General features: G+C 42.8%; 1 protein-coding gene across 7 annotated transcripts in view; it reads left to right on the top strand.

The window, feature by feature from the left end:
- The window catches only part of UBE2G1 (ubiquitin conjugating enzyme E2 G1), a 106,336-nt gene that overhangs the window by 79,921 nt on the left and 4,717 nt on the right, over positions 1-21,698 (top strand). For all 7 annotated transcript variants that reach the window (XM_017348822.3, XM_070061254.1, XM_070061253.1 and 4 more), the window contains 2 exons: positions 4,095-4,273; positions 9,680-9,804. In XM_017348822.3, coding sequence (XP_017204311.2) covers positions 4,095-4,273; positions 9,680-9,766 — 266 coding nt within the window. In that variant the 3' untranslated portion in view covers positions 9,767-9,804. The remainder of the gene's footprint in view (positions 1-4,094; positions 4,274-9,679; positions 9,805-21,698) is intronic.

Here is a 21,698-nt window from a genome sequence, read left to right as displayed (position 1 = left end):
GGCAGCTCTTAACTCTCATCTGTATTTTCAGCTGTAAAAAAGTAATGTCCCTCTGACTGCATTAGCTGGCTGATGGAAATAGCATATTGTATTTCGTACATTTGGAAAGCTTCCAATGCTGTTGTGTACGAAGTGATGACATTGACTTTTTTAACCCCCAAACGAGCTACCATGTAAAATTATTTTATGAGCCAAAGGGCAGCTAGAAAAGCTTTGTTATACATAGTCACCCCAAACTTGAGCTTGATTTGTATGCTGGAGCTTGTGTGCATTTCTTTTCTAATTATTTTGACTGCATGTAATCAGAATTGTCTTTTCAGGCTGCTATACTAATATGCATTCTGCTTATCATCTTCAAGCCTTGGTTACAAGAAACAGAAGCATATACTAGTTTCAGCAAAAAAAAAAAATCAGTGAGAGTAATGAATGAGTAAATTAAGTGAGGTCATATAAAAAGGATTTTAAGTATATTCTTGAATTCAAGATGAAAAAAATGGATATTATGAGAGCCTGCAACTGACAAATGAAAAACTACTGGCAACCAAGGGAACTACTTACTATATTTCATAGACTCTGAGACAACAGTGATCATAGAAGATACTGGTTTTTGTAGCAGTAAGAAGGGGGTAATCTCTACGGTGTAGGAGTGGTAGAAGGCATTAGCAGTAACCCTGCAGCTGTGCGGGTCCTTGAGTTGATGACATGTGCCCCTTGTTCCTTTGACAGTTAGCTTTTTCTAGGATTTTGGCATTTTCTCCTGCTTTTGTTTGAGTTACTTGATGTGTGATTGGCAGTCTGTAGCCATCTCAGAAGATGATATAATGCTTCTGAATTTTGGCTGTGCCACAAATTAGCCATGTAATTCCATGCAAAGCCTCCTGAGGCTTTTAATTTTCTGTGAAAATTAAATGAGAGTATCTGTGCCAGCAAATACATGGGATTTCCCTTCCTGTAAGAGAAGGGATAGCAGTAGCCTCTGTAGGTAAACAGGACAAGTGATGAAATGAGATTTTTCCTCCCATATTAAAGAGACTTTTCATTTTGTAGGTCTTGAGAGAGACATTAGAGAGAGAAATAATCAAGACTTGGGAGAGAGAATAATTTGTGAAGAAAGGATACCTGATGAGGTGATGTAGCAGGAATGGCAGGTAGAGAAAGAGTAAGTTACAGAAGGAGTAACTTTATTTTGGAATTGAGAAAGGAAGGAAAACCTGGATAAGAGAGTACCTGAATTTATCTGGCACTGAAGGTACAAAGGTGGCTCCCTTTCCATAAGGATATTAGAATCTGTCTGTGGAAGAGACTCACATGGAAACAGAATGGTGACATTGTGAGATGATAGTGAAGGGTACCATCAAGATGTTTGGCAGAAGGAAGGAGTCAAGGAATGGTACTTAGAAAATACTATTTTTTCTTTTAAAGGTAGGTTTATATATTTGAAAGGCAGAGAGAGAGGGAGGGAGAGACAGAGAGATCTTCCATCCACTGATTCACTTCCCAAATGGCTGCAATGATTAGGGCTGGGCTAGACTGAAGCCAGGAGCTTGGAACTCAATCTGGGTCTCCCACATGGGTGGCAGAGACTCAACAGTTGGGCTGTCTTGTGCTGCTTTCCCAAATGTGTTAGCAGGGAGCTGGATTGGGAAGTGGAGCAACCAGGACCCAAAACTGCAATCGTGTGGGATGTTGGTCTGGTAGGTGGTGACTTAACCTGCTGTGCCACAATGCTGGCCCCCATCTTGATTCTCTTTCCCTTTGTTTATGCTGGTGGAAGATTTGAAGGGGAAGCCAGGCAGCTAGCAGGGATCTAGAAGATTGTTTTTTTTTTAAGATTTATTTATTTATTTGAAAGACAGGGTTACAGAGAGGCAGAGGCAGAGAGAGAGAGAGAGAGAGGGGTCTTCCATCTGCTGGTTCACTCCCCAGATGACTGCAATGGCCAGAGCTGTGCCAATCCCATGCCAGGAGCCAGGAGCTTCTTCCAGGTCTCCCATGCCATTGCTGGGGCCCAAGGACTTGGGCCATCTTCTATGCCTTTTTCAGGCCATAGCAGAGAGCTTGATAGGAAGTGGAGCAGCCGAGACTTGAACCAGTACCCATGTGGGATGCTGGCACTGCAGGCGGCATCTTTACCTGCTGAGCCACAACACCGGCCCCAGGATATAGAGGATTTTATCACTGGTTTGGATAAGATACAGGGAAAATTTAAACTAAGAATAGAGGCAGGAAGGATAGTTTTGTAACTCTTACTTGTTGACTTCCAAATATGTATGGTAATGGAGAATTAAGAATTTGAGATCATCTGGGGCCATTCACAGAAATCATTGTAGAATCAAAACCATAATGAAACACCATTTTATACCCAGTAGAATGGCTGTAGCAAAGGTGTTAACATGTCCGTTGTGTTGGGCCAGAAAGGGGTTGACTTTAGGTAGATAAAACGTTGATTAGAAAGTAGTGAAATTAGAACTGTCTTATACAACTAGCAAGAGTGTAAACTAGTGCAGATGTTTAGAAACATTCTAGCAGCTGCTCAAATTGTTAACCACATGACCCAGCAATTCCATTCCTATTATACAAGTCAAGAAAATGAAAAACATATGACCACAAGAAACTTGAACATTAGTGTTCATAGCTGTGTTATTCATATTAGCCAGATAGTGGAAACACCCCAAGTGTCTGTCAGCTGATGAATGGGAAAACAAAAATGTATTTTATCCATAGACTGGATAAAAAGATGTGGAGTACTGATAATTGGTTTCAACACGAATGAACCTTGAAACATTCTAATTTTTGCCAAAGTCAGTGGCAAAAGATTGCATAGTGTATGATTCAGTTTATATGAAGTGTCCAAAGCAGGTACATTTGGAGACACAGAGACTGCAGTAGTGATTGTCTAGGGCTGGAGAAAAAGTTGGGGAGAAATGAAGAGTGATTGCTGGTAGCTACAGGGTTTCTTTTTTTGAGTAATGGTAAATAGTATAGAATTTATTATGGTGATAGCTGGACAACTCGTAACTATGCCATTTGGAAACCATTAAACTGTGCACTTAAAATTATGTGATTGGTATATCATATGATAGGTAAAAGTTTTGTGTGGCTTAGGTACATTGAATTTTGGGCGTGTTTTTCTTTAGGTATAATTAGCACATCCAGTTAGCTAAAATTAGTCCAGGATTCAGCAGTGAGCTTAGGGCATTGGAAATTACTGTATCAAGATGATAAGATTGCAATATAATGGATTAGTTAATTGACCTAGGGAAAGGACGATTAAAGTTGGAGATTAGGATAATATCAAAAGTCAGATTAAGAAAAAGGAAAACTACAAGATGAGTACAAAAAGGGTTCATGAAATGGAGGAAAATGTGTCAGGAAGGTGTTAACATGTCAGTTGTATTGGTCCAGAAGGGGGTTGGCTTTAGATTGATAAAATTACCCAGGAGAGTATGTTGTCCAGAACAGCTGACAAGGAGAAGTCAATTTTCAGAAAGGGGGGAAAAAGTACCTAAGTAGTAAGTAAATAGGGAAGATGAATATAAAATCTCCAGAGAAAGGAGATAACCAGAGGAGCATATGTTGCTCAGTTGTTTGTGTGTGTGTGTGTGTGTGTGTTTTCCCCCATGTATTTATTTATTTGAAAGGCAGAGTTAGAAAGATCATCTACTTCTTCACTCCCCAAACGGCCTCAATGGCCAGGGCTGGGCAAGGCCAGAGCCAGGAGCCAGGAGCTTCATCTGTGTCTCCTGTATGGGTGCAGGAGCCCAAGTACTTTCCCAGGGACATTAGTAGAGAGCTGAATCAGGAGTGGAGCAACTGGGACTCGAACTGGTACCCATATGGGATGATGGTATCACAGACAGCAGCTTAGTCCACTGTACCATGACACTGGCTCCCATTCAGTTGATTTTAAGATGGGAAAAATATCTTTTCTTTTCAATAATTGATCCCGAGTCTATTGGTTAGCTATTTATGGGGGGAAATGGTTTACTTTCCTTCATATCCGTGTGTAGGTGATGTTGTAATTCTATTTGTAATAGATATTTTATGTACAACCAAATTAGTGATGTATTAAACAAGACTCTTTACTTTTTCAGTTGATAAAAATGGTGATGTTTGCATTTCTATTCTTCATGAGCCTGGGGAAGATAAATATGGTTATGAAAAGCCAGAGGAACGTTGGCTGCCTATCCATACTGTGGAAACCATCATGATAAGTGTCATTTCTATGCTGGCAGACCCTAATGGAGACTCACCAGCTAATGTTGATGCCGCGGTAAGTGGTCGCATGTGTGTCTCCTCCTTCCCCTCTCCCCCCAATCCCCACTCTTGCTTTTGATAAAATCTGACCTGAACTACTGTCTGCCCATCTGTATATATGTATTTGTTTATGTGTATAAACATATTTCTTGACAAAAATTATATATTTATTGTGTATAACATGTCTTGAAATACGTATTCATTGTGAAATGGCTAAATGGAATTATTGAACACATATATTTCCTTGCATATTTATCTTTGTGGGCTTTTTTTGTGTTAAGAACTTAAAACCTACTGTTAGTAATTTTGCAAGAATAGAATATATTAATTATAGTTAAAATAGAGCTCATGAATTTTCTACTGATTATAGCTAAAATTATAGCACAATAATTTCTTAATGATCATATAACAAAAAGATGTAAGTCTTGACATCAAAAGTTGAAAATGCAGGGTAGGGATTTGCGTAGTAACAGTTTTTGTTTTGTTTTGTTTTGCTTTGTTTGGTTTTGTTTTGTTTTTGACAGGCAGAGTTAGACAGTGAGAGAGAGACAGAGAGAAAGGTCTTCCTTTTCCGTTGGTTCACCCCTCAAATGGCCGCTATGGCCGGCGCGCTGCGCCTATCAGGAGCCAGGTGCTTCCTCCTGGTCTCCCATGCGAGTGCAGGGCCCAAGCACTTGGGCCATCCTCCACTTCCCTCCCGGGCCACAGCAGAGAGCTGGACTGGAAGAGGAGCAACTGGGACAGAATCTGGCGTCCCCAACCGGGACTAGAACCCGGGGTGCCGGTGCCGCAGGTAAAGGATTAGCCAAGTGAGCTGTGGCACCGTCAGTAACAGTTGTTTTGTTTTGTTTTGTTTTGTTTTGTTTTGTTTTGTTTTGTTTTGTTTTGTTTTTAAATGTGATCAAAGTTAAGTTGTTTTCAGTTTTGGTAAGCCTTATGTTAACCATGACGCAAAAACCTATAGTCGAGGGGCCAGCGCTATGGCGCAGCAGGTTAATGCCCTGGCCTGAAGTGCCGGCATCCCATATGGGTGCCAGTTTGAGACCCGGCTGTTCCACTTCTGATCCAGCTCTCTGCTATGGCCTGGGAAGGCAGTGGAAGATGCCCCAAGTCCTTGGGCCCCTGCACCCACACGGGAGACCCGGAAAAGGCTCCTGGCTGCTCCTGGCTTTGGATTGGCACAACTCTGGCCGTTGCGGCCAGTTGGGGAGTGAACCATCGCATGGAAGACCTCTCTCTCTCTCTCTCTCTCTCTTTCTCTCTTTCTCTCTTCTCTCTTTCTCTCTCTCTCTCTCTCTCTCTCTTTCTCTCTTTCTCTCTTTCTCTCTTTCTCTCTTTCTCTCTGCCTCTGCCTCTGCCTTTCTCTGTGTAACTCTGACTTTCAAATAGATAAATAAATTGTAAAAAAAAAAAAACCTATAGTAGATACACACAAGATAAAATGTAAAGAATCAAAGTGTACCAGTAGAGAAAACCACTTAATCACAAAGGAAAGACAGCAAGAGAGGAAGAAAGGAAAATGCACAAGACAATCAACAAAATGGCAACAGTAGGTCTGTGTTTCTGTGTCGAGTTAGCATCAAATATAAAGATCTCTCACCTGGAATCTTCCAGATTCCAGACTTTCTCAACCTGTTGCTAGCTGTGTTGCTTACGTTTCCCCTCCACTGCTTTTCCACAGTGGGTCTCATTTCTGTTTCCTGGATCACATTTCTTCCTTTTTTGCCTTGGCTGATGTCCTTCTGCCCAGAAGCCTCATCCTGGAGGAATGTCTCATAATTGATGAGGGTCTCAGAGGAAGTTCCTGGTTCCTGGCTTCAGCATGGCCCACTCATGGCTGTTGCAGCCGGTAGCCATTTGGGGAGAGTGAACCAGTGGATGGAAAAATCTCTCTCTCTCTCTCTCTCTCTCTCTCTCTCTCTCTCTCTCTCTCTCTGTTACTGTGACGTTCAAATATTAAAGTAAATCCTTCTTTTTTAAATAAGATTTATTTATTTATTTGAAAGTCAGAGTTACACAGAGAGAAGGAGAGGCAGAGAGAGAGAGAGAAAGAGAAAGAGAAAGAGAAAGAGAAAGAGGTAGGTCCTCCATCTTCTGGTTCACTCCCCAGTTGGCCACAACAGCTGGAGCTGTTCCTTTCCAGAGCCAGGAGCCTCTTCGGGTCTCCCACGAGGGTGCAGGGACCCAAGGACTTGAGCTATCTTCTACTGCTTTCCCAGGTCACAGCAAAGGTCACAGCTTGATTGAAAGAAGAGCAGCCAGGACATGAACTTGTGCCCATATGGGATGCCGGTGCCACAGGTGGAGGCCTAGCCCACCACACCACAGCGGCTGTCCCCAGCTGCACTTCTACCGCAGGCATTTCTCAGATTTGCCCCTTAGAAATGTAGCTTCTTCAGGAATGTTTCATAAATCCTCTCTCCCATTATTGAGTTCCAATGAGACTTGCCCAACTACTGCTTCCTCTTCTTTATGGCACATTTTATTTATTTTTAAAGACTTTATTTTATTTGAAAGACAGAGTTACAGAGAGAGAGGCACAGATAACCATCCGTTGGTTCACTCCCCAAATGGCCACAGTGTCTGGAGCTGGGCTGATCTGAAGCCAGGAGTTTCTCCAGGGTCTCCCACGCAGCTCGAGGTCCAAAGCATTTGGGCCATCTTCTGCTTTCCAAGGCCACAACAGAGAACTGGATTGGAAAAGGAGCAGGCTGGACACAAACCGGCACCATGCTGGTGCCCCAGGTGGAGGCTTATCCTATTACCCTGCAATGCCAGCCCCAGTTTATACCTTTTTAAAAAAATTCCAGTATGGTTGTTTTGTGAGGGTCTCAGGAGAGCAAAGAGGTAAACATAACTACTTTTTACTATTCTTGTAATAAGATTTATTTATCTATTTGAAAAAATAACACAGAGAAAGAGAGAGATCGTCTACCTGCTGGTTCACTCCCCCAAATGTGACTGCTATAGCTGGGGCTGAGCTGCTCCATCCTGCTGCCTCCCATGCACATTTGTAGGGACCTGGATTGGAAGTGGAGTAGCCAGGACTTTAGCTGTCACTCCATATATGGGATGCCAGTGTCCCAAATGGTAGCTTAACATGTTGTACCATGGTATCCACCCCCTTTTTTGCTGTTTCCCCTGTATAATATGGGTGTGATAATATCACTTCCCTGCTAATTTACCTGTTACACAGTAGACTCAACAGACAGCAGTGTTAACTTAGGAACCACCATCTACCCTTCACCTAGAAGTCACCCTTGTCCAGTCACGTCTCCGAGAATGTCAGTCTTATTGTGTAAGTCTGTCTAAACTTCTTTCCAGCCCCTGCAATTTACTCGAGCCCTTACTTACCTATATCATGGTCAATCTCCCTGTCTGCCTGACCTCGGTCTTACCTCTGTCTGCTGGAATGCTGTTTTTAGTGATCTTTTTCTTGAAACTGTCCTTCTCCATTTGACTGAAATTGCCCTCTTCCTCCTTTTCCTTAAAAGTGAAAATGAGGTAATTATAGACATTACTCATATATGACACTTTACCCATAATATTTTAGCAAATGTCCACTCTTCTATATAACTAGAGGAGCGTTATTTTACCTAACCAGATTTACTGTAATTAGCTAAGATAGTCCAATGCCCAGTTTACATTCATGTTCTTCTATTTCCCCCAAAAATGTTCAAAACTTTCTTTCCCAGTCAGTCCTGATGATTCCTGAAAGACTCTTTATCTGACCTGGTTTAATTCCCTTCTTTTAAAAAAATTTAATTTAATGTTCATTTTATCTTATTTTATAAAAAGATTTATTTATTTGAAAGTCAGAGTTATATACAGAGAGAAGGAGAGGCAGAGAGAGAGAGAGGTCTTTCATCCACTGGTTCACACCCCATTTGGCCACAACAGCTGGAGCTGCACCAATCCGAAGCCAGGAGCCAGGAGCTTCTTCCTGGTTTCTCACGTGGATACAGGGGCCCAAGGACTTGAGCCATCTTCTGCTCTCCTAGGCCATAGCAGAGAGCTGGATCGGAAGTGGAGCAGCGGGTTCTCAAACCAGCGCCCATATGGGATGCCAGCAATGCAGGTGGAGGCTTTATCCACTAAGCCACAGCGCCGGCCCCTTACTTTATTTAAAAGGCAGACACATCCATGCATACACAACATACATACAGAAGGAGGCAGGGGAGGAATCTGCTATTTCCTGGTTCTTTCCCCAAACGCCCACATTGTGGGCTGGGCCAGGCAGGAGCCAGGAGCCTGGAACTGAGTTTGAGTTTCTCACATGGGTTGGCAGGGACTGAAGTACTTTACCACTTCCTCCAGAGAGAGCATTAGCAGGAAGCTGGAATGAGAAGAGGAGCCAAGGCTCAGACTCAGGCCTCTGACAGGATGTGGTCATTAACTGGTACCAGATGCCCGCTGCAGTTCCCTTCTTTCTTGGTTCCATGGTAGTCTTTGTTCATGTCAGCATTATAATTTATCCCAGTTTATACAGTGAGTGGTTTGAGGGCAAAACCAATTTTGAGTCTGTTTGTCCAAGACAGGATTGAGGATATCTGTTTTCACTATCCTTAAATGGATTGACATTCAAAAAATAAATAAATAAAAACCAGGCTGGGTGCGCATTTTCATGAGAAGTTCCTTCTCCTGCAGTATTTTGCCTTTAAGTAAAATCAGTTTTCTTCTCCTGTGAAACTGTGCCAGTGCTATTTTGTGTTCCATTTATATATGTCTAGCAATGATAGTGTACTGTCATCTGCTTCTCCTCCATGAGAAATAGCACTTACTCTATGTAATGCATCCCACCCATTCGCCATACATAGGAGACATTTTTTGTCTGATTTTTTTCAATAGGGAGAGTTGTATTGTTCAAGTAGTCTAAATGTCTCACTTGTATATTATAGATTTTTTTAAAAAAAGATTTATTTATTTGAAAGGCAGAGGCAGAGAGAAAGAGAGTTCTTCCACCCACTGATTCAATGCCCAGCTGGCCGCAACGTCCGAAGCTGCGCCGATCCAAAGCCAGGAGCCAGGAGATTACTCTGGGTCTCCTATGCAGGTGCAGGGGCCCAAGGACTTAGGGCATCCTATACTGCTTTCCCATGTCATAGCAGAGAGCTAGATTGGAAGTAGAGCAGCGGGGACTTGAATCGGCGCCCATATGGGATGCCAGTGCTGCAGACCACAGCTTACTCCACTGATGCCACAGCGCTGGTCCCAAAACTGTGTTCTTCTTGGAAGAGACTTGAGGTAGCTCGCCTAAGAGATTTCTGCTACTATGTTTCAGCAGAGAGCCTTGCAAAAGTTATTATTTGACTTACGTACTTTATCAACCTTTACATTTAAAGAACATAAATTATTAAAAGATTATTTTAAAACTTAAAGATTATAAGGAGTTTCTATAAAATCTTTATGTTTTTATATACAGAAAGAATGGAGGGAAGACAGAAATGGAGAATTTAAAAGGAAAGTTGCCCGCTGTGTAAGAAAAAGCCAAGAGACTGCTTTCGAGTGACATTTATTCAACAGCTAGTAACTTCATTTACTTCAGGGGTAAGTTCATTTTATTAATTTTTTTACTGTATTTATTATATAATTTTTAGAAAACTTGTGATTTAGATATTTGAATTGCTTGTTTTCATTGGCCTCTTTTTTTCATGATATTATCCAGTACTTTGTTGGTTCTCCCGCCTTTAATATAACCTGCTTGTTTTTCTTCTTTAATACACTCAACTTTTTAATTAGACATTCTGTGTTCACATCGTTGGTATGGTGACAGTCTGCTTCTTTTTAGTGGTAGCAAAATTTCTAATTATAAAGTTTTTATTGGCGCTATTGCGTAGTGGGTAAAGCTGCCGCCTACAGTGCTAGCATCCCGTGTGGGCGTCGGTTTAAGTCCTGGCTGCTCTACTTCCGATCCAGCTGTCTGTTTTGGCTTGGGAAATCAGTGGAGGATGACCCAGGTCCTTGCGCACCTGCACCCGTGTGGGAGACCTTGAGGAGGTTCCTGGCTCCTGGCTTCAGATCAGCGCAGCTCCTGCCATTGCGGCCACTTGAGGAGTGAACCAGTGGATGGAAGACCTCTGTCTCTCTCTCTTTATCTCTACCTCTCCTTCTATCTCTGTGTAACTCTGACTTTCAGATAAATAAATAAATCTAAAAAAAGAATTGTATTTATTGCAGTTCAGTTTCTTAGGTTTTATCTTTGGGGTTCCCACCCTGACCACTGCTGGATACTGAAGTTTCTACATCTTGCTTTATATATATATATATATATATATATATATAGAGAGAGAGAGAGAGAGAGAGAGAGAGAGAGAGAGAGAGAGAGAGAATTTATTTATTTATTTATTTGAAAGGCCAAGATAGAGATGTTCCATCTGCTGGTTCACTCCTCAAATGGCCGCAATAATCAGAGCTGATCTGGATCGAAGCCAGGAGCTTCATCCAGGTGTCTCATGTGGGTGCAGGACCACAAGGACGTGGACCATCTTCTGTTGCTTTCCTAAGCCATTAGCCGGGAGCTGGATCAAAAGGAAAGCAGCTGGGACTGGCACCCATATGGGATGTCGGCATTGCAGGCGGAGGCTTAACCTTTTGCATCACAGTGCTGGCCCCTACATCTTCTTATACTGTATATTGTGTATGGAAAGGAAAGGATGAATTAAATCTTTTTCTTATTTTTCTAAAATATCATTTATTATACTGCCCAAACCATTGTACCATATTATCTGATAGGGCCAGTAGGAGTAGTTTCTCTTTTACTGTTTAGTATCTGTGTGTAAGTTTTATCTTAAGTCTAGCAAAGAGAGAGATGGAAGGCACCCCTGTGACTTAGAAGAGATGTATGATGTGGATGAACTGAAGCACACGTCCGTTATTGGGCCACTTCTTTTTAATTGTCATTCTTTTTTAAAAAGTTATTCTAGTGACTTTCCAGCTTCAGATTTGGAAACAACTCTTCCTTAAGTGGCTATCAAGTATGAGTATCCTCAAATGTTGCTGTTACATAAATCTCACCCATCTGCAACTTATTATCATATACACGACATCCTTAAATTCTCAGTCTTTCGGAGTGCATTAACAACATCATTAGGAGAATGCACTGCCGTAACCAAGGTGTTACAGAGTGCACATGGTTCTGACAGCATCATGGAGAGACTTTCTGTAGGAAACAAATCTAAACCACACAGGAGACATGAGTGAAGATGCTCAAGACAAATCAAATGCACAACTGAGACTCCAGATTGCCATTTAGTATGTGTTGTATTGTAGGATATAAAAACTACCCACACTTATGGAATGTTCAGCTCATACCCAAGACAGTCAAAGCCTCCCGTAATTCAATATGCCACTCTTTTCTGGTTGTGTCAAAAATAAACAACCAGCAAATGATTTCAACTCTTAAAGAAAATCATTTACACTTAAAAAATCGGATGAGGTGGGCTTCTCTCCTTTTTTTTTTTTTTTTTTTAAAGAGATTTATTTATTTGAAACAGCTACACAGAGAGAGAAGGAGGGGCAGAGAGACAGAGGTCTTTCATCCATTGATTTACTCCCCAGTTGGCCGCAATGGCTGGAGCTGCGAAGGCAGGGGCCCAAGGATCTGGGCCATCTTCCACTGCTTTCCCAGGCTATTGCAGAGAGCTGGATCAGAAGAGGAGCAACCGGGACTAGAACCAGGCGTCCATATGGGATGCCGGCGCTTCAGGCCAGGGTGTTAACCCACTGCGCCACAGTGCCGGCCCCATGCTTCTCTCCTTCTTAAAAATGTTTCCAGAGCTACTAAAAACTTGAATTTATAAAATAGTTGATAAAAATATTTCTCTGGATTGTATAAGAAGGGAGACAGGACCACTAATAACACATGATGAATGATACTTTTTTTTTTTAAACATTTTTTTTTATTTGACAGGTAGTGTCGCTCCCCCTCTTCGTGGAGGAACGACACTAAGCCCTGCCTAGGCTTCATATCCGAGTCACGGCACCATTATGTCGCTCCCCCTCTTCATGGAGGAACGACACAGGACCCTGCGCTGTTCTTTCGTCTGCTCGGCCCTCCCCGGGTTTGCTGCTGGTTCTTCCCGGGTTGGCTACTGTCCCTTCCACCTCCGTGGAAGGGCGGTTCCCCCTGGCCACTTTCCCCACTTCCGCAGGGGAGCGGCACACCGCCGGCCGGCTCTCTCAGGGGCTGCACAGGTGTTCCCTTAGGTGTTCCCTTAGATGTTCCCCTTAGATGTTCCTGGTGCATGTTGTCTCTCTCCTCCTTTATAGTCCTCCTCCGCCAATCCCAACTCGGCTGCCCACATGCCGAGTACGCTGCTCTCCTCCAATCAGGAGCAAGTCCTACAGTTTATTGGCTGAACTGGAGGCAGCTGTGTAGAAGCTGTTTTCTTCTCTCCCAGCGCCATATTGTGGGAGAGCAGATGCATAGAATAAGTCTTAATTCCAGTAACTTAGTCTAGTCCGAGTTGCTCCCCACAGGTAGAGTTATAGACAGTGAGAGAGAGAGAGAGACAGAGAGAAAGGTCTTCCTTCTGTTGATTCACTCCCCAAATGGCCACTATGACCAGCGCTGCGCCGATCCGAAGCCAGGAGCCAGGTGCTTTTTCCTGGTCTCCCATGCGAGTGCAGGAGCCCAAACACTTGGGCCATCCTCCACTGCCCTCTCAGGCCACGGCAGAGAGCTGGACTGGAAGACGAGCAACCAGGACTAGAACCTGGCGGCCATATGGGATGCCATGGTGCTGCAAGGCCGAGGATTAACCAAGTGAGCCACGGCGCCGGCCTGGTGAATGATATTAACCAGACTTGGCTTCTTTCTCTGCTGCTTCATCAGGGGCTGGATGCTCCTCATTTTGCCTTCTTCTAGCGGACTGAAGACTTTTTTTCTGTCTCTTCCTCTCTCTCTAACTCTACTTCTCAGATAATTAAATCTTTAAAAATTAAATGTTGTGGCCTTTTATATCTCCTTAGGCCATGCCCTCCTCCCTCCTGCATTTCTTGGTCTTTTTTTTTTTATATATATAAATTTCCAAAGTACAGTTTATGGATTACAACAGCTCCCTCGCCCCCCCCCCCCCCCATAATTTCTTAGTCTTAATTCTTAGTTTCCATTTCTTTTCTTCATGATTTTACCAAGTGTGCTTCCTAAGTAATATAAATATGTTCTTAAATTATATGTTGAGGAGCTTCAAAAAGTTTATGGAAGGGACTAAAGCCAACATCAGCAATGCAAACATCCCATATGGGCATTACTGGTTTGATTACTGGCTGCTCCACTTCTGATCCAGCTCCTTGCTAATGCACCTGGGAAAACAGCAGAAAATGGCCTAAGTCTTGGGCCCCTGCACCCACATGGCAGACTTGGAAGAAGCTCCAGGCCCCTGGCTTCATATCGACCCAGCTCCAGCCCTTGCAGCCATTTAGGGAGTGAACCAGCAGATGGAAGTCCGTCCCCCCCCCCCCCCCCCCCGGTCTCTCTCTCTCCCCCTCCCTCTGTCTCTCTGTAACTCTGCCTTTCAAACAAAAAAAAAATCTTTTTTTAAAAAAAAGTTTATGGAAAATGTCTGCTACCATTTAAAAAACATTTTTTAAAATTTATTTTATTTGAAGGGCTGTAAGAGAAAGATCTTCCATTTGCTGGTTCACTCCCCAAATGGCCACAACAGCAGGAGCTGAGCCAATTCAGAGGAAGGAGCTTCCTCTTGGTTTCCCACAGGGGTGTAGGGGCACAAGAACTTGGGCCATCTTCCACTGCTTTCTCAGGCACATAGGCAGGGTGCTGGATTGGAAGTGGAGCAGCCCGAACTTGAATCAGTGTCCACATGGGGTGCTGGCCCCTGCTTGCTTCTTTTTAATTAAATCTCTTTATGAAATTTTTGATATCTTCTCATGTGGAATTCCATGAATATATTCTTTTGTGACTTTTATTGATCAACACTACATTGCATTCTTCAAATTGAACTTTGTTGTGTGTATCTTTATCTGTCTTTACCATTATATAGTTCTTGATTAGGTAAATTACCTCTCTTTAATCTCATTGCAATTATTTTTTGATTCCGGATAGTAGTGTTTTGTTTCTGTCTTGTTTTGCTGTTGAAAAAGTGTGACTATCCTTGCTTACTCCTAACATGTACTATGAATGTTTATTTGGAGTATATCCCTGGGGTAGGATTATGTTGAGGGTACATGTACAACACTTTGATTGGATAAAGCCAAATTATTTTCAAAATTATTGCATCTGTTTATACTCCCATTAGCAAGGATAAGGATTCCATTTGCTCTGTGTCTTTTCGTTTCCAACATTTGATATTATCAGCCCTCTGAGGAGTTTTGAATCTGCTGTAAAATGATAGTCATTGTGGACTTCATATACTCTGTCCTGTTACCCATGAAATTGTCTATCATTTCATGGGTTTGACCACTGAAATTTCCAGTGTGAAATGCCTGAACCCCCCCCCCCCTTTTTTTTTTTAAGATTTACTTCTTTATTTGAAAGGCAGAACTCCAGAGGGCAGGGGTAGTCTTCCATCTGCTGGTTCACTCCCCAGCTGGCCACAACAGCTGGAGCTGGTCCGATCTAAAGCCCAGAGCCAAGAGCTTCTTTCGGTCTCCCACGTGGGTGCAGGGACCCGAGGACTTGGACCATCTTCTGATGCTTTCCCAGGCCATGGCAGAGAGCTGGTTCGGAAGTGGAGTAGCCAGCTGGCATTGCAGGCGGCAGCTTTACCCACTACTCCACAGCACTGGCCCCTCTCACTCTTTCTGTGAGATAGATTTTTGATATTTTAGTGTCTTTGTGATATCTTTGTATGAACAGAGGTTCCTAATTTTAATGCAGTTGAGCTTACCAATCATCTCCTTTATGTATTTTACATTTTATTTCTTAGTTAAGAAATCTTTCTCTTCCTTGTCATTGGAAAGCTGCTGGCTTTTGTGTGTGTGTGTGTGTGTGTGTGTGTGTGTGTGTGTTGTGTGTGTTTTTTAAAGATTTATTTATTTGAAAGGCAGAGATAGAGGAGAGAAAGTCAGGGCAAGATGTTTCATCCAGGTAATTCACTTCACAAATGGCCACATTGGCTGGGGCTGGGCCAGGCCAGAGCCAGGAGCCTCTCCTGAATCTTCTAGTTGAGTGTAGGTTACGGAACTGTATTAGAGGTGGAGCAGCCAGGACCCAAACTGGCGCCCTATAGGGTGTCGACACTGCAGGCGGAGGCTTAACACTGCACCACAGCGCCTGCCCTGTAGATACTGTTTTATACTATCTTCTAAGTGTTTTTATAGCTTTGCCTTACATATCTTTGTTGAATCCACTGGAAGTGATTCTTTGGTAAGGCATGAGTCAGACGTTGAACTTCCTTCTCTCCCATTCTTGTTGTATTTCTGTTGCCCACATCATTGCTGAAAAGTCCTTTCTTTCACCACTGATACACTATACTAGTTTCAAGTTTCTAGCTATGTATTGACATGTTTCTGTTCTTTCTGTTTTGCATTGGTTAACTTGTCTGTCTCTGAACCAGTATCATATTCTCTATTATTTGTTTTATGATAAATGTATGAAATGCAAAGATACAAAAGTAAGTCTAAATTATATCCACAGTTCATCCTCTTTTCATGTTTTCTGAACTTACAGATCTCCTTACCTGAAATGCTGAACATTTGTCCCTCTTACCATCAGATTTCCCAATCACTTTGCAGTCTTTGAATTATTTCCTTTGTAACTATCTAGCCCGTTGGTTTTTGTCCTATGTTTGCTAATAATCCTGTCCTTATTTCATTATGATTATCTCTGACACTTCTCTCACATTTGGTTAGTTGTCTTTACCTGGCTTTCCCCTTCTTGTGATTCCTGCTGCCTCCTTAGGTCAAGTTCTTATTACTGAGCTCTTATCTTAGTCTCCTGGTATTAGGCATGTTCCATGGATGCCTGTACTGCCTTCTGATATTCGTCCTGGTTATAAAGCTCAGCTCATCATATTGTAAGAGGTATTACATCCTCCTATGCATAACAATACTCTCAGGGCTTATTCTTTTTACCCATGCTTTTTTTGCAGCCAAAAAAAGAGCTTGATGACAGAAAGTGGAGAGGAGTGAACTAGCCACATTGAAGCCTAAGCTTTCATGACTTTACCTTATCAACAGTGAATATTGGAAATAGCCAAGAGTTTTATATTTACCTTGATAGTATATTGAAAATTAAAATGTACTACTGAAGCATTATTAGGATGTTTTGTAAGTTACTGTGTTATCTTTTTTACAACTGAGGTAATTTATATTTGAACTGTAACATATATCTTTTTTAAGTCCATTTTGCAAAAATATATAGGCCTAAAATCAGCCAGAATACCTCATTTCATCTGCCAGGTTAATTGGTAAACACTCTAGTATACTGTTAATGATGAAACTGAACTAATAATTAGAAATCTTTTTTAAAATTTTATTTATTTGGGGGCTAGCATTGTAGTACAATGGATTAAGCCACTGCCAATGACACTGACATTCCGTATTAGAATGCTAGTTCATGTCCCAGCTGCTAAACTTCTGGTTGAGCTTCCTGCTGATGTGCCTGAGAAGGCAGCAGATGATGGCCATGTGCTTGACCCCTGCCACTCATGTGGGAGACCTGGATAGAGTTCCTGGCTCTTGGCCTTCACCTGGCTCAGCCCCAGCTGTTGTGGCCATTTGGGGAGCATACCAGTAGGTGGAAGGGCACATGCTCTATCTTGCTTAGCCACTCTACTAGCTAGCTAGCTAGCTAGCTAGGAAGGAAGGAAGGAAGGGAGGAAGGGAGGAAGGGAGGGAGGGGAAGGAAAAGGAAGGAAGGAAGGAAACCACCGTGAGTATCTGGACCTATCATTGGTTTGGGTTGAAATAAAGTTGAAATTACTTGAAAATTGGCTTAGAGGTGTATCACATGAAAAATCTTTAACTTAGCTAATGTCTTTTAAAAACGACTTTATATATACTCATATACTCAATGCACAGAGCACTTGGAATTGTATATGCAATCAGATGTTTGAATAAAAGTAGAGCTTCCTTTTATTTAGGTATTTAGGTGCCTAACCTTTAATCTTCCTTATCATTAAGAAATTTTCTATATGTAAAGCTGAATACCATAGAAACCTGTGGCCTTGAATAAAGCCATGTCCACTGGGCAGTCAGCCTATCCTGTCACCCTCCCTGAAGGCTGGTTCCAGTCATGGCTTGTCAGCATGCTGCCCAAGCATCCAGTGTCTTCAGTCATGAGAAGGGAGGTAGACGGGAAATGAAACTTGCAGCAAACATTTCTACTGAACTAAAAGTAAAGTTGGCTGTGAAGTGTTTTGTTGTTTAAAAAATGTATTTTTTATTTATTTGAAAGGCAGAGCTACAGAGAGAGAGAAAGAAGGGGGGCAGGGGGAATCTTCCGTCCACTGACTCACTTCCCCAAATGGCTGCAATGGGCAGCCTGGAGCTTCTTCCAGATCTTCCACATGGGTGCAGGGGTCCAAGCACTTGGGCCATTTTCCTCTGCTTTCCCAGGCAGACTATCAGGGAGCTTGATCAAAAGTGGAGTAGTTGGGTCTCAAACCAGCTTCCCCACCAGGTTTCAGGCAAAGGCTCAACCTGCTTTGCCACATTCTCAGCCCGTTAAGTGGTTTTAAAATATCTACATCAACATCCATGGTCTGTCTAATATTTTCTATTTTTTTCAAGATTTATTTTATTTTATTTGAAGAGAGAGAGAGAGAGATCTGTTCACTAGTTCATTTGTGAAATGGCGGGAAAGTTGAGCAAATGGGACTTGAACTGGCATTTTTATGGGATGCTGGCTTTGCAACCAGTAGGCCACAATGCTGACCCTGAAAAACATTTATTATCTCATAGTCTTCCTGGAGCAGACATCTGTATGCATCTTAGCTTAATCCTTTTGTTCTATCTAGGTCCTCTGAAGATCAGTCAAGGTGTTGATTGGCACTGCAGTCATCTTAAGGCTCAGCTCAGGATACATTGGCTTCCAGGCTTACTCAAGTAGTTGTGGAATCAGTGCCTTGTTGGCTATGGCTGGAGTCCTCACTTGATTCTTTGTCATGTGGGCCTCTGTATGTTAGCTCACAACATGACATTTGACTTCAGAGGGAGCAGTGAGCATAGGGAGGATGAGCTCGGTGTGGTGGATGTTATGGGCTCCAGCCTAGTGGGGAGACTGGCTTCCCTAAGGTGCTGGGAATGTTGCCTGCTGATGAAACAGCAGTGTATCTCTAGGAATTGCCTCAACTAAAAGAGAAGACTTACCCTGATTATGCCCCTCGTCTGGTGATCCCATGATCACTGGTTGATTGAAGAGTTGAATGAGTTGGTACAAAGGTTCTTCGAGGTTTGGAGCTCTTTGTCAGGCCATTCCTAGGCAGGTGTGATGGGAATTTTGTTTCAGTTGTCCTTGTGCTTAGTTAGGCGTCTGCATATGGTAAGAATGCTTTCCTCATTCTTGTTTTTGAGAGCACTGCCCAGTAAACCTTAGTTAATCAAATCTCTGCCTCAGGATCTGTTTCCAAGGGAAACTGATTCAGGTTCCTGGGCATTTGCTGACTCAAACAGTAGGATAGAACACTGCATGCCTCACCTAGAGGCAGATGTGGTGCGTGAATGCAATCATTTTACATAAATAAGGGGATGTGTGGTTGCAAATATATGCTTCTGTGCCTCCAGAGCAGTTATGGTCTTTTTGGGACCACATTTGAAGTAAATGATTTTCCTGAGAGGCCACATCCTGATCAGTTTCATATTTCCTTAAAATCAAGGTTCTTGAAATGTTGAGCTTTTCTGATCACCTGGATATTAGGAAACTCACAAAGAACGCAGCCATAAAATGAAAGTTTGATTAAAAAAAAAAAAGTTTGGCTAGGTTCAAGTCTTGTCTCCTCTGCTTCCAATCCAGCTTGCTGCTTAAGTGCCCCCTGGGACGCAGGCTGGTGATGGCCCTAAGTAGTTGGGTCTTTGTCAATCATGTGTGTGGGCTCATCCTATGAGGCCACACTGTTGAGATGCTAGGGTGACAGTGTTCTTCAACAAGAAGTACCGGAGACAGTTTCGGTGAACATGTCTGTTTATTAACAATCAGGCACAAGCTTTTATAGGGCAGGCAAAGGGGAGTAGCTTCTTCAGGGTAGCAACACTAATTTCATAGGATACAGCTGATACAGGCACCTCTATGCTTCTCCAATCAGCTTGAAGGTCATGTAGCCTCCATAGCCTTCCAGGTGATCTTATGGGTCTGGGCCACACCTGGGAGCTGTTTACCTAGTTGACAATCATGAGGCCCCTCAACAGGAATTGGGGGTGGGGGAAATGTGCCTGGGGTCCCTACTGTCTGCCAGCAGTCAAGTCATGTGTGGGTCTCAGTGTGTTGAGCCCCCAACCAGAGTGTTTCCTGGGAGGCATGGTGTGTCATGCCCTCTTAACTTCCTGCATGGGCTAGACAAGGCAGTTTCCCAGCCAGGCACAGCATCATCCACACATGTGGGACATGTGGATGGTGTTCCTGACTCCTGACTTTGGCCTGGCCCAGCCCTGGCTGTTGTGGGCATTTGGGGAGTGAACCAGCAGATTAGAAGGTCTCTGTGTCTCTCTGTGCTTTTCAAATAAAATTAAAATTAAAATGTCTGGGGCTGGTGTTGTGGCACAGTGGGTTGAAGCCCTGGCCTGAAGTGCCAGCATCCCATATGGGCGCTGGTTCGAGTCCTGGCTGCTCCTCTTCCGATCCAGCTCTCACTATGGCCTGGGAAAGCAGTGGAGGATTGCCCAAGTCCTTGGGCCCCTGCACCCATGTGAGAGACCTGGAAGAACCTCCTGGCTCCTGACTTCGAATCAGCTCAGCTCCAGCCATTGCGACCCTCTGGGGAGTGAACCAGCGGATGGAAGACTTCTCTCTCTGTCTCTACCTCTCTCTATAACTCTTTCAAATAAATAAAGTAAATCTTAAAAAGAATAAAACATTCTTTAAAAAAATTAAAATGTCCAAGAAACCCAAGTGTTTGCAAATATTTGTGAAAATAGGCAGTAGGGAAGACATTTTTTATATTAGCCATTTTCCTCATGGATTGTTTTCACTTAAGAATTGTTAAGTTATTGGAGCAATTACTTGTATTACTGTGTTTAACATAAAAAGTAATTGTTGTTTGGGAGCACACTGGACTACTTTGTATTTTTCAGGTTTTTTTTTTCCTAAGATTTAATTAATTTATTTGAAAGGCAGAGGGGGAGAGAAAGAGATCAATCTTCTTTCTCTGATTCACCCGCCGAATGAATGTAACAGCCCAAGCTGGTTCAGGTTGAAGCCAGGAGCCTGGAACTCCATCTGGGTCTCCCAGAGGAGTGGCAGGGGCCCAAGTACTTAGGCTATCTCCTGGTGTCTTCCCAGGTGCATTAGCAGGGAGCTGGATTGGAATTGGAGCCAGTGGGGCTCAGAATGGCACTCCTTTGTGGGATACTGGCGTTGTAGGCACTGGCTTAGCCTTAGCCCACTGCTCCACAATGCTGCCCCCTTTCAGCCTTTGCACAAAGTTAGGTTGGGGAGCTGGTGCTGTAAAGCTACTGCCTACAGTGCTGGCATCCCATTTGGGCGTGCTGGTTCTAGTCCCGGCTGCTCCACTTCCAATCTTGCTCTCTGCTACGGCCTGGGAAAGCAGTAGAGAATGGCCCAATGCTGTGGGCCTCTGCACCCATGTGGGAGACCTAGAAGAAGCTCTGTCTGCTGGCTTTAAATTGGCCCAGTTCCAGCCATTGTGGCCATCTGGGGAGTGAACCAGTGGATGGAAGACTGACCTCTCTCTGCCTCTGCCTCTCTATAACTCTGCCTTATAAATAAATAAATCTTGTTAAAAATATAAAAGGTTGGTAGACATAAAAATGTGTGACTTGATTATAGTTTTAGAAATATTCTTAAGTGGGACAAGACATTTAAATCCTTAGGAGGTAAACCATCTCCAGATTGGCAGTGTAAGAAGCAGAAATAATTAAAGAGGAGGTTTGAGGGAAAAAACACATTCAATTGATATAATTTCAACTAATATTGAAAGCAGATGTATTAAATCAGAAGTAGGATATGCTTACAAAAATGTAACTTTCAGGTCAGCAGCATTGTTTCGAGAGTGTTATACAGGCGTTTCAGTTTTCACATTTATCTTGCCAAAGAAAAGAATGGCAAACTTGCTTTTTCTATACTGAGGCCTCTTCTCTGTTCAGAATACAGTTTAGTCACAGTGAGGGGCACAGATTTTTCTTTTTCTGCTGAAGAAGCTAATGCTATTTAAAGCTGAATCCTCACTGTTAAAAGGCTGGGTTTCCTGATGGCCGGTATTTAATGACTTTCAGCAGCAGTCAGTACTCTGTGGCTTGTTTAAAACTTCATGGAAACAGTTCATAAATGATTCTTTTGTGGCTCTGAAATGTCCCATTTATAGCAT

The sequence above is a fragment of the Oryctolagus cuniculus genome, chromosome 17 (assembly GCF_964237555.1).
Source record: "Oryctolagus cuniculus chromosome 17, mOryCun1.1, whole genome shotgun sequence".
Classification (NCBI taxonomy): Eukaryota; Metazoa; Chordata; class Mammalia; order Lagomorpha; family Leporidae; genus Oryctolagus; species Oryctolagus cuniculus.
This window is presented reverse-complemented; position numbering and strand designations above follow the sequence as displayed.